Here is a 12,876-nt window from a genome sequence, read left to right as displayed (position 1 = left end):
TGTCCAAGACAGGATACAAAATGCCAAGTCTTTCTCTGAGAGCGTTCTTAAATTAATATCAGACATTACCGCTGGGTCAGCTTGGGTGACATCACTCATCACCTGCCTTCAGTTCCCAAGCTAACAGAAACTAACATCTTCATGCTAGAAGTACATATCTCTCAGAAGTTTGCAGAACTTGGAAGTCATAAAACGCTTTTACATTTGAAACCTAGTAATTATTTCTGTTTCAAGACAATAGAAAAAATGTCTAACTCTAGACATCCTGTCTCCATGCTGCATTAACTAACTTTTATAGCACATCATAAAGCACTTAACTTCAACTTATTTTCTTGAAGTTTTCTAAGTTAATTGTCTATGTTCCAGCAGGGTATGCTGTGGTTGCATTCTTGAAGCTCAGTCCATAACATACAGTTCTGTATAAATCATATCAATATTCACAAATGACATAGTACAGTTCTGTACAAATCCTATCAGTATTCACAAATGACATAGAATTATTTACAAAATTCCAGATAGCTGGGCTGGCAATGTCACATAGAGTATCTCAGACTCCACAGCATTGCTTTAGTGATGCTTTCTGTGAAAAAAAAAGACATACTTTTTTCACAAACTCCATTTTTCTGTCCACGCTTCTACACAGAATACCATAATTTGTAGATTACATTCTGGACTACTGGAGAATCATTCTGATTTCCAGATAGTCCGGAAAAATACCTGATATGTGGCAAGTCCAGTGATTAGCTTATTTAGGCTTGTTGTAGCCTTCTCTTAGTAGATTCTTTGGATAGCACACGTAGTAGCTCAGTGGAAGAAAGCTAAGCTGCACAGTGTTCCAACACAGAACTAGTCAAGTCCTGTACACACTGCCCAATTAGAGAAGAGGAGTCATTGTTCCTGTGCTCCTTCTCTCACCAGTAGTAAAAACAGTAGCTGGTTTCTCAAAAGCAGTTTTAAGGCTTTCCAGTGATTGGTAGTCTCTAGAAAGACTAGAAGATAATGTCCTTGTGCCTCAAGGAGCAGAACAGAAGCACTAACACCAAGCTGATTCCAGAGATCTGGTTTGTAGTCTACCAATGATTCACAGTCTTATCCAGATGCTTGTGATTTTAAAAGTGGGATAGAAGAAAATTAATTACTACTCTGTGTAATGCAGTGTACATTAAACACAGGGAAGATAAATGAAAAAGTGAGAGAGTAACTGAAGTTTTAACAATATAAGGGGAGGGCCATTTGTTTGAAAGGCTGCAAGATCAATATCATTCTGTGTGTAGGTGTCATTTTGAGATTATCGGACAGAGGGGTTAAGGATGTTCCTCCTTTTCCCCAATGTTGTGCAAATGTGGAGTTACTAAGCTGTGTGAGTATGAGCATGTAGGGTAGTCCCCCCTATAAAAACAGCTATTTCTGTAATTTGTATGAGAAGCCAAAGGAATGTGCCCATAAGTGGGTCAGTTAATTATTGAACTGGCATACTCTCCTTTTCAACATGTGTTATTTCTGCCACTTTCCTCACTGTGTACTTTGATAAAATGCAATAGCTTTGATTGCATTCTAGAATTAGAGCCTTCTTATGGCTGAGTTGTCTAGAACATCCTCTTTTGTTTGAATCGGCTTATTTGACTCCTACTAGGTTTGTAGTAGACTACTTGGGAATATTTAATCAGGTTGAACCCACTTCATTAATCCTTTCAGAGAAAGGTAGTATTCATTATATGAGCATTTTCCATATTTGTATTTGTTAATGAGTGACTTCTGTACTGACTCCCATTTTGCATTCCCTTCACCCCACCCCCTCTGGTGCATTTATACACCAGGGCATTATTGCTTTGTCTTTATTTAGTAAATTTGGGAACTGTTGAAGAAAGTTTATATTCTAGTAGGCATGCTTCCTGAAATCTGATCACATTTTTATTTTATTTTTCCACACTTCTCTCCTACTGCCTGCCAATCATCAGACCCTTCTCACCAACTGGCTCATTTCATCCATTTCATTGGGTCAAGGGTCGACTGGCAGGGACCAGGCAGCCATCAGTGCTGCTGTTTTCAGGTGAATCCCAGCATCCCTGCACACTCTTAGCATGGTGCAAGGGAAGGGGGTGTACAGTGGGCTGAACTCAGAAGATACTGTCTCACTTACACAAGGGGTGTTGCCCTCTTACTGCCCCACCCCAACCCTGAAGCACAGAATGCAGTTTCCCTGGTATGCATAAGAGAAATTAAACCTTCCTACAGTGCCTCCGAGTGTGCATAGCCCTCTTTACCCCCAGGGAGAGATGAGTGGTCCATGCTTCTTCTCTATTGGCCCTCCCCACCTGGCTTCCCCAGTGGGTCAGGGCTTCATCATTCTGCACCACTGAGTCAAGCACATTGGTTTTATTAAAATCAATTCGTACAACCAAGGGAAAGAATTGTTGACTGTGGCAGTAGTCATGCAACTTAGCCAGGTGTGTAAGAGGCAGACATGGACCATGTGAGGGTGTGGATGACAGAATTGTATGGGTGTTGAGTCTGCTTTACAGGTTGCAGAGCAACTGACGAATGCGAATGTTGTTTGTACTTATTTTAGAAGTTCTCCCAAAAGTCTGTAGATATGTTAAGTATTTGCATATCAGTCCTTTATATACAGAAAGTAGTTATGATATTTTCCAGTGCTGTCCATCTAAAACATGCATATAAAATAAGAAATGTTGCTTTACAACTATGTATCAAGTCATTCTCTAGAAAAGTTGTTTGTAGATGCAGTAAAAATCTGCATAGTGATATGTAATATTTCACTTTTTAGGTCACTAGCCCAGCATTTGTGCCTATGAGATCTCATGAGCTCTTGCACCGGATGAGTGGAAAAGGACTAGCTGCCCAGTATCATTTCCCAAGACAGCCGTGTATTTTTGGTGCCAAAATGGTGTCTGTTCAGATTACGCTGACTAACACTTCAGACGAGAAAATAGAGAGCATTCACTTGAAAGAAGGAAAACTTCCACTGGGAATGCAGGTTCACAAATTTGAGTCAATAGGTAATTTCTTTTTTCTTCAAAACAGCCTGGCTTTTTGATTGTGTAACAGATGAAAACAGCCTAATCTTTGCCTGGATCTTGAATGCACAACTCAGTATTATTCGCCGATACTTTTAATCACTTAGTTGTCAGAAATTACATGACATGTTTAGCTAGTTCCTCTAAAGTTACATTCTTTCAAGATATTGCATGTAGCATTAACATTTTCATTAGAGAAAAAAATATTTCAAGGTCAGATGTAGACAAGCATTTAGCACACACTTATATTTCACATCTTAATGTAGTATATAAAGCAGACTTGTCCTTAATCATGGAATTCACTCAGGAACAAGCAGACACTGAGAGTGGCTTTAATGCATGTTTCTTTGCATCTTCAGGCCTATTCAACAGCATAGGGTATTGAAGGAACTAAGACTTTAGGCCCCTTCTATGACCAGACTGAGAGTAAAAGCCTAACTCTTCAAGTCCCATACTAGCTATCTCTATTTTATATCCTTCCTTCCCATTCTGTTCCTCCACTAATGGACAGCTCACTGCCCATCAGCCCCTATAAGCACATCACCACTACATCTTCCAGGCCTTATGTCTCCTAAGAATATGTCCAACCATTTCTCACTTTGATGAACCCCAAATGAGGGTTTTTTTTTATAATGGGATGCCATATAACCATATCTTCAAGGTTCAGAACCTTAGTGTTTCGTGAAATTGTTCATTGACCTTATTTTTTTCAGCTGCTTCCAGTTTCCCTTTCATCTTTCCATTTCACAGCTTAGAAATTGCAGATCCTGTGGATGTTCATCGTGTTTCACTGCTGCAGTCATTACACTTGGGTTATCCTGCCGTCAGGCGGTCCCGAAGTCGGACAGAGTTCCAAAGTTTTGGTCCGGTGTCGGTTGCTGTCGATTCTTCCCTGATGTCAGTGCCCCAGGGGTATATAAGATGCAGCCAACGACATTTTCTCCAGTCTTTCTTGCCGCGCGGTGCCCGAAGCAAAAGCAGTTTGCACGTGCCGGTCAGCCGACTCCTGAACCGAAGTCTTCATTAAAGCCAAGTACCCCATTGGGGAAACTTTTTCTTGCCTCAGACCGATGTCAGTAAAAGTTAATAATTGTATTTCTTGTGGGAAGCAAATACCTCATAAGGATTTTCATTCTTACTGTATTCCATGTCTAGCCCCAGATCACGACGTCACTAGTTGTCAGTTTTGTGCTAGATTTAGCAAACACACTATTAAACGTCGGTTTGATTTCGCTCGCCATTACTTTGGCCGAAATTTTAATTATACCATGCCATCAACCGATGACCGGAATACACAAAAAACGCAAAGACAAGGATAAAGACAGGCATCCGAGGCCCAAAACCGATGATGAAGCCTCTTCTAGGCCAGTCGCCAGTTCTCAGTGAGGCGCTTTCGCAGCCCATGACACCCGCTACCTCAGAGCCACAGGCCGCCTCTGACTCCCACATGGAGATGTCTAGGCCTCTGGATACTCAAGGTGTTGGGCCTATGGAAACTAACCCTTCAGATGGGTCTGGAGTTGCTGAGCAGGCATCGGCTTCTGAGGGTGTTTTCAGACCTTCACAGCTCACCATAAAAACTACAGCCAAGTCTAAAACTCCATTAAAGACAAAGAAGTAAGTACAGCATTCACCTGGACAGGCCTCTATGCCTAAAAAACAGAAGCTTAAAATGGACAAAGACTTAATTACTCTGATCGAGGGTTCCCATCCCCCTCCTGATAAAAGGCCTAGTCAGGATACAGACTATGATTCCTCTGACCATGTTTCCATTTCTTCAGATTCCTCTTCAGACCAAGGATACTCTTTACCCCCCTATGAGGACTCTGATGCTGAAGAATCAATTCCTTCAACCTCTCCTCCTGGGGATTACTCTTTTGGGGAAACTTTACATACCATGAGGGAACATTTCCATTGGGAGGGCCAGGATTACTCAGAATCCAAGAAAAGGCTCAGAGACTTTCTTTTATTGCCTCAGCACAGGCCCCTTGCTATTCTGCCAGTGCTAGATATTGTGGATGATGTGTTCTCTGAATCCAGTTTAAATCCTGATTCTTTGCCCCCTGCTCCAGTCAAGCCAGACAGGTACTACAGAGTCCCTGACTCTCACAAATTTCTTTATAAAAACCCTGCTGCTGCCCCAGAAACTATTTCCCAGGGTCCCAAAGGGGTAAAGGCTTCCACGGCCAAAAATCCAGTTCCCTCTGACAGGGATTCTAGAGCATTAGACAGATGGGGGAAGAAAGTTTACACTTCTGCAACTTTAGCAGTGAGAGCTCTAAATTGCCAGTTTCACATGCTTAAATACCAGCAATATTTAATGTCTCTGTTAAAACAGAAAATGCTTACAAGTTCAGAACATCCTGACTATAAAAAAATGCAGGATTTATTGCATGCAACTGAACAAGTGGGAAAACATACTCTGCAATGTGGTTTTGATTCATTAGAGGCTTCTTGTAGAGCAGCAGTTACAGGATCTGTGATTCGAAGGCATGCTTGGTTAAAAGAACAAGGTTTACCTGATCATGTTAAGGCAAAATTATTGGATGCTCCTTTACAGCAGGATATTTTATTTGGTGTTAAGGCAGAAGAGGTATTAAAGAAAATGGGAGGATAAGGCAAAATCTATGCAAACAGTGAAGGATTTCTTACAGGTGCAGCCACCTCAATTTAGCAGAAATTGGCCTTCAAAAAATTGGTCCTTTCCAGTGTCAGACAGACCACAAAAAGGCAGATCTCAGCCCCAAGGCTCTTACAGACCACAACAGTGGGGTGCTTCAACCCCAAAAGGAGGTGAAGACAAGTCACAACCTTATAGGAAACAGTCCCAATGACTTCCCCCTTCAAATGCAAAGCACTTAACTTTTGGCAGCTCCCTTAGGGGGAAAACTAGCACTTTTTTTCTCAAAATTGGCATATAATCACCCAAGACAAATGGGTTCTGAATATTGTGTCTCAAGGTTACAGGTTCCACTTTCACACTCTACCAAGGGTAAAAGGAATGCCAGACCTGCCACAAAATCAATGGGCAGAGGCACAAAAACAAATTACAGCCCTCATGGACATGAGAGCTATTCAAAAAGTGCCACAACAGGAACAAGGACAAGGATTTTACTCAAGAATTTTTCTGGTCCCCAGAAAGGACAAAGCCTGGAGACCCATGCTAGACCTTTCTACTCTAAATACTTACCTGGATGTTCCGAAATTCAAAATGTTGACACTACAGCAGCTTCTACCCATGCTGGGCAAGAAGGCTTGGCTTGTTACTTTGGACCTCAAAGAGGCATACCTGCATGTCCCTATCAGACAAAATTCATAGCTGGTTCAATGCATTACCAATTCTCTGCACTGCCCTTTGGCTTATCTACTGCGCCCAGGGTCTTCACAAAATGCCTGGCACCAGTAATTGCATTTTGCAGACAAAAAGGAATTCAAATATACCCATACTAGGACGACTGCCTTATTCAAGCAGAGAGCAAGGACATTCTTCTAAAGCATCTGGCATTTGTAAAAAGGTTGGTAATTTGCCTGGGGTACACAGTAAATGAAAAGAAGTCAAAACTAGTGCCCTCACAAGAGATAATATTCCTGGGTGCCAACTTAAATACAATGGCCCAGATGGCTTATCTCACGCCAGACAAGCAAGGGCAACTGACTCAGTACTTTCAATTGATGGCAACCAAAACTCAACTCCCTGCAAGAAAAATTCTGCAGGCCTTGAGATTTATGGCATCCTGCATACTACTAATGTCATATGCCAGACTGTATATGAGGAAATTACAGTGGTACCTAAAAAGTGTTTGAACTCAACACTGCCACAGTTTGGAAGCAGTAATACCACTAATTCTCTGCCTACAACAGGAGATTCGATGGTGGGCACATGCATGTCACCTCAAAAAGGGACAGCCTTTCATTCTACCCACAGCCAGGCAGACACTAACAACAGATGCGTCGGATTATGCCTGGGGAGCACACATGGCAGGAAAATGTATTCAGGGCAAGTGGGCCGCAGACCAAATGCATCTTCACATCAATCAAAAAGAGATGTTAGCTGTGCAAAACGCCCTAACAGCTTTCAAGGACCTTCTGCATCCAGGACGACTATTACTAAAGACAGACAACACCACAGTTATGTGGTACATAAACAAGCAAGGGGGCACTCATTCTTATCCCCTATGCAGACAAGCCATGACCTTGTGGAACACAGCTCTAACTTATCAAGTTCATCTGCAAGCTCAATTCCTGCCAGGAAAGAAAAATACTCTGGCAGACGACTTAAGCAGAAACATCATGGATCCTCACAAGTGGAAATTAAATCCACAAGTATTCAGCATGATAACGCAAAAATGGGGGTGCCCAGGCATAGATCTTTTTGCCTCCCCAATGAATTGCCAACTACAAAAATTCTACACAAGGACTTATCACGCACAAGCATGGAAAGTGGATGCTCTCTCCTTCAGCTGGAACAGCCTAAAAGTGTATGTATTCCCACCACTGCCTCTCCTTTCAAAGGTATTCCTAAAAGCCAGACAAGAAAAACCACAGATGATCCTGATTGCCCCAGACTGGCCACGCCAGCACTGGTACCCAGTCTTAAAGAACTTAGCTCAAGGCCCACCATGGATTTTACCTCAAACTTTACACCTTCTGACTCAACAAAACAATCAGATCCTGCACAGTCAGCTCAAAACCTTAAACCTGGCTTAGTCAAGCAGACAACACCTCTCTCTAAAGCTGTTTATGGATGTCATTTTGGAGGCCAGGAGGCCTAGCACCAGGAAATCTTATTCAGAAAAGTGGAAGAGATTCTGTGCCTGGAGCCAGGCTCAAAGTTTTGACCCTCTTGTCCCAAATATTCCTCAGATTTTACAATACTTAACTGAGATGATGGACAAAGGGCTATCCTTTTCATCCATTAAGATCCACACCTCTGCCATCTCGGCTCATTACAACACAGATCCTCCTATTTTCTCTCATCCATTGCTAAAATAGTACCTCAGAGGGGCTAAAAACATAAGACCACCCTGGAGAGCACCAACACCAACTTGGGACTTCAATTTTGTCTTGGAAAAACTAACTTTACCTCCTTTTGAGCCAGCCAATTCAGCAGATTTAAAATGTGTCATGGAAAACTGCTCTGCTTGTGGCAATAACCTCAGCACGAAGAGTCTCAGAGTTACAGGCACTAATGGCAGTGGAGCCTTTCATCATTTTTCACCAAGACAGGGTTTCTTTAAGAACAAACCCTTCATTTATGCCAAAGGTAGTATCCAGTGTGGCTCATAACCAAACTATTCACTTGCCAACTTTTTATCCAAATCCCCAGAATAAAGGGGAGAGACTTCTGCATTCATTGGACATACACAGACAGTTCCGTTTCTACTTGGACAAAACAAAAACTTTCAGAAAAACTGAGCAATTGTTTGTAGCACATGCTGCAGGATCACAGGGAAAGGCTATTTCAAAGAAGACCATTTCAAAGTGGATAGGACACTGTACCTACTAAACACCCTAGCACCTGTTAGAAAAATTAGAATCAAAGCAAATACCACACCCTGGCTCACCAAAGACACCCTCTCCTTAATGAAACCTAGAGACAGTATTTGGAAGCAAAGGTAAAATTCATAATCCTCCTTTCTCCTCCTTAAATTCAAATAACTAAGAAACCTCACAAAAACACATTATTCAGAACAAGAAATAATTCTATCAGGAAGCCAAATTTACCAACCAATCAAAGCCTAAAAAATGTTGGCACACCATGAACAAGATTATTCACCCAGGGAGGCCTACTACTCCAAACCCTTTCCCCAATAAGACACCACTTGAAACTGCCACTTTATTTAACACTTACTTCATAGAATCCATCCATAGACTAACCCCCCCTTGACCAAAACCAAACACAATCCCCCACCACCTGCCTCCTCACTGCATTTTCCCTAAAACCCATCTCTACTATCTATATAAAATCCCTCTTACTGAAACTTAAACCATGTTCTCCCTCCTTTGATAACCTACCCCTACAATTTCTCAAACTTGCAGCTAATACTATTGCATATCCCATCTCTATCCTTAAACTGTTGTGTTAAAGAATCCCCTGTCCCTGACATCTGGAAATCCTTCTATACTATTCCCTTTCACAAAGGCGGTATCTCCAAGGATCCCTCCAACTTTTCACCCATAGCCATCCTCATCCTTCTCTCAAAAATCCTATAGAAATGTATTCATAGACAACTTCTCAAATACCTAGTTCAGAAAAACATTCTGACCCCCTCTCAACATGGCTTCAGGCCCCATTACAGTACTTCCACAGCCCTTCTGTCCTTCACCCAGTCTGTTGCTGAGGCTAGAGACAGCAATAAACTGGTGTCATGTCTTTTCCTGGACCTTTCCAAGGCATTTGACACTCTCTCTCACCCTAACCTCCTATCTAAACTATCAGATGTCAGCCTCTTCTCCTCCACTATTCTCTGGTTCTTTAGCTATCATAAAAACAGACTGCAATCTGTTAGATGTCAAACTTCCTGCTCTCTTTTCCTCTCTCTCCAAACAGGAGACCCTCACTGATCCATCGTAGGGCCTCTACTCTTTAATACCTTTACAAACAGTCTAAACTCTGCCTGCTTCACATCTTCACTGGTACAGTATGTGGGCGATTCTACTCTTCTTACCTGCTCTAATAATCTCACTAAGCTCCACACACTCACTCAACACCATTGAACACTGATGAGCGACCATCTCATCCCTAACCCTAAAAAAGTAAATAAATTACTTCTTTTCCTTCCTAAATCTGTGTTCATGGTTTGTGCCGCCTCCTGTATCTCTTCCCTGGACAACACTATCATTCATGCCGACTCTCATAACAAACTCCTAGGTATTACAGTAGACAATCAACTAAAATTTGATCTTGACATCCACCATTGCATCAAAAAAAAAATCAAATCAAAAACTTCGTCTACTGTATAGAAACAAAAAAAATATCTATCCACTACCTTGAGGACTTCTCTTGCCCAAGCATACCTCCTCCCCTGCCTACTGTACTCATCCCCTGTATTTACTCACCTCCAAGCCAACCTTATAACTAAATCTGAATAAACCTACAACCAAATTGCTAGATTTGCCTGTAACCTCCCTTACAAATCTCACCACTGCCTCGCTCTTAAACAACTACATTGGCTTGATTTCCTCAACTACACCAACTATCTCAGTTACAAATGGCCCATTCACTAATTAACAAATCTTTAGACTGTCCCTATCTGTCCACTCTTATATCCCTCTGTATACCTACATGCGTCCTCTCTAGCTCAGAACAATTCCTACTCGACACCTACAAACCAAACAAATCAATAGGCAGATTGTGCTATAAATGCTGTATATCCCATACCTGGAACAGACTTCCCAGTAATGTATGTTCTGTAAAATCTACATTGCTCTTCAAAAAGAACTAAAAACTACCTTGCCAATTCACTTTCCTGCTCTTGCCACCACCCTGCTTAACTCATACTCTCTGATATTCCTTTAATATGTCCTTAGCATGCTTTCATTTCCTTAAGAAAATATAACAAATAATTGTAAAACCACTCTCTCTACTAAACAGTTGTATACTTTCATTCACTGTCTTCCCCCCCCCCCCAAATAAATTAACTTCTTGCTAGTCTCTTCTTCCCATTTCCTTATACTTGACACAGTTATGCTTCTCCATCTCTCTCTTTCTACCTCAATATTAATAGTTTTTTTCGTTTCCTATCTGTTAAATCCTACAAGTTTTAAACAGGTATATTTCTGGTTTATTTTTTGTTAGTATGAAAACAATGATTAGTTTTTGATCTTTTGCATGTAACTTTTGTACTCTGTTATCTTCTGTATTTTCTTCATTTTGTATTTGTTCACTTGTATATTGCACGTATGCCTGTTATTATATCTTGTTAATATTTCTTGTATAGTTAAGATATTGTATTTTTTGTGGAGCTTTTTTCTCAGGTCTTCCCCAAAAATGGGTCATTGGCCCATTTGGACTAACCCAGTCAACAAAAGACAAATAAATATTAAAATATTAAAATATCATTTCAGTGCTGGATTACAGAATTATATCACACATATCTGGTCATCTGACTTCTGTTTCCCACACTACTCCCTTTACTAGAAACTGAACCAGAATCTAGTATATATGTCATAATACATACACCTAGAGCTTTGCTAAGATGTGTTAAAGCATCTGGAAGCTATAAAACCATTTCAAAAACTTCCACCCTTCCAGGGTAGCAATTAGTTCACCCCTAAGGTCAATACAGTAGGTTTCGTTGTCCTGGTTTACACAGAGATTTTGTCTCTGGTTCCAATTGGGTACTGTAAGATACAATCTTTATGGCCTAAACCAGGTAATTTAAGACTGTCTTTCAAAGTTAGCTGGACTGAAATTAATCTCTTCTCTTTCAGTATCCTCTGTTGCAGTATATTCATTTCAACAGTTGCAATACAGTCTGACATACAGGTGTATTTATTTTCTGTCCAGCAGGACCCACTGTTGGTACATTTTTAACACAAGCAGCTTTACAAATACATTTTCAACACAAGCACCTGTACAAATCAGTTTCTGTTACAAATGACATATAATTCTTTACAAAACTTCAGCTAGCTATGCTGGCATATGTTATACATCCACTGCCCTGCTTCTCCTGGCATACATGGCAACACCTCACATCATCACAGGGATGGCATTTTTTTTAAGTTTGAAAGGAAGAAAGTGATAAAGATCTGGAAGATTTTCTTTAATAGTATTTTAAAAGGATGTGAAGAACCATCATCTTAGAAGAAAGCTGTAGTGATTATATTGCCCAAAGAGGGTTGAAGACCCATTTCACCCAGCCTCATTTAGATCCATTTCATTTTTAAGCCATGATTATAAAACTCTAGCCTAATAAATGACAAAGGTATTGACAAAATTGATAGATATGGATCAGTAAGGTTTTGTGGAGAGAGGAGGCAAGTATTTGACAACATCATTAGAGAACGACAGTGATCCAAAGGGAAGCAGAATGTAAAAAATACTGCTGCTGTTGGTCGCTTTTGATGCAGAGAAAGAATTCAACAAAGTAAACTGGGTATACGAGTAGAGCAATGGATGCATTTGCATTTCCTGATGCAATAATAAGGTTAATTGAGGATATTTGAAGGTTCAGAGGCATGAATTAAAGTGGGAGGGTTTCTCTCTGATAAGTTATGTTTTGAACAGAGGAACTAGACGAGATAACTTCTTTCTTGTTTGTTGTTTTCTTTATATTTAGAACCATGGCAAAGAAAATAAGCAGCTGAGAAATTCAAGGATGTAATTGGTATGGTAATCAAGGAAAGTTGGTTTTACTTGCAGATGATATTTTTTACTTGATAAATCCAGGAATGGACATCTTGGTGTTGTGGAACATTTTCAGACAGTTTCAGGTCTTTTCAGGATATAGAATTAATAAAGATTAAACAAAGGCCATAACCATAAATTATGTATCTTCACATGACTTGGTTCAGCAATATCCACATTTATGGGTACATTATAAGATGACGTATTTAAGAGTATGGATTGAAAGGGCTTCTGTTATAGCAGCACATAAACATACACGTGAAGAGACAAAACTAAAGCTATATTTTTTATACTTTGTTTATAACACAGCATGTCTTTCCTGGGTGATATTGCATGTCAAGTATACTATCAGTAGCACACTACTGGACCATTTTAAGAACCCAGAATAACTTAACATTTAGTGTAATTTGTTGCATTTTGTATTATATTTAATACAATACTCAACTATACCAAGATTTTGGAAAGTGTGACACCTAACATAAGTTTCATCAT

At 40.4% G+C, this 12,876-nt stretch overlaps 1 protein-coding gene across 1 annotated transcript in view; it reads left to right on the top strand.

Annotated features, from left to right (window-relative positions):
* Positions 1-12,876, top strand: part of AP3B1 (adaptor related protein complex 3 subunit beta 1) — a 2,578,902-nt gene that overhangs the window by 2,033,118 nt on the left and 532,908 nt on the right. Inside the window, exon 23 of the mRNA XM_044063704.1 lies at positions 2,786-3,017. Coding sequence (XP_043919639.1) covers positions 2,786-3,017 — 232 coding nt within the window. The remainder of the gene's footprint in view (positions 1-2,785; positions 3,018-12,876) is intronic.

The sequence above is a fragment of the Protopterus annectens genome, chromosome 2.part2 (genome assembly GCF_019279795.1).
Source record: "Protopterus annectens isolate FY-2018-M chromosome 2.part2, PAN1.0, whole genome shotgun sequence".
Classification (NCBI taxonomy): Eukaryota; Metazoa; Chordata; order Ceratodontiformes; family Protopteridae; genus Protopterus; species Protopterus annectens.
This window is presented reverse-complemented; position numbering and strand designations above follow the sequence as displayed.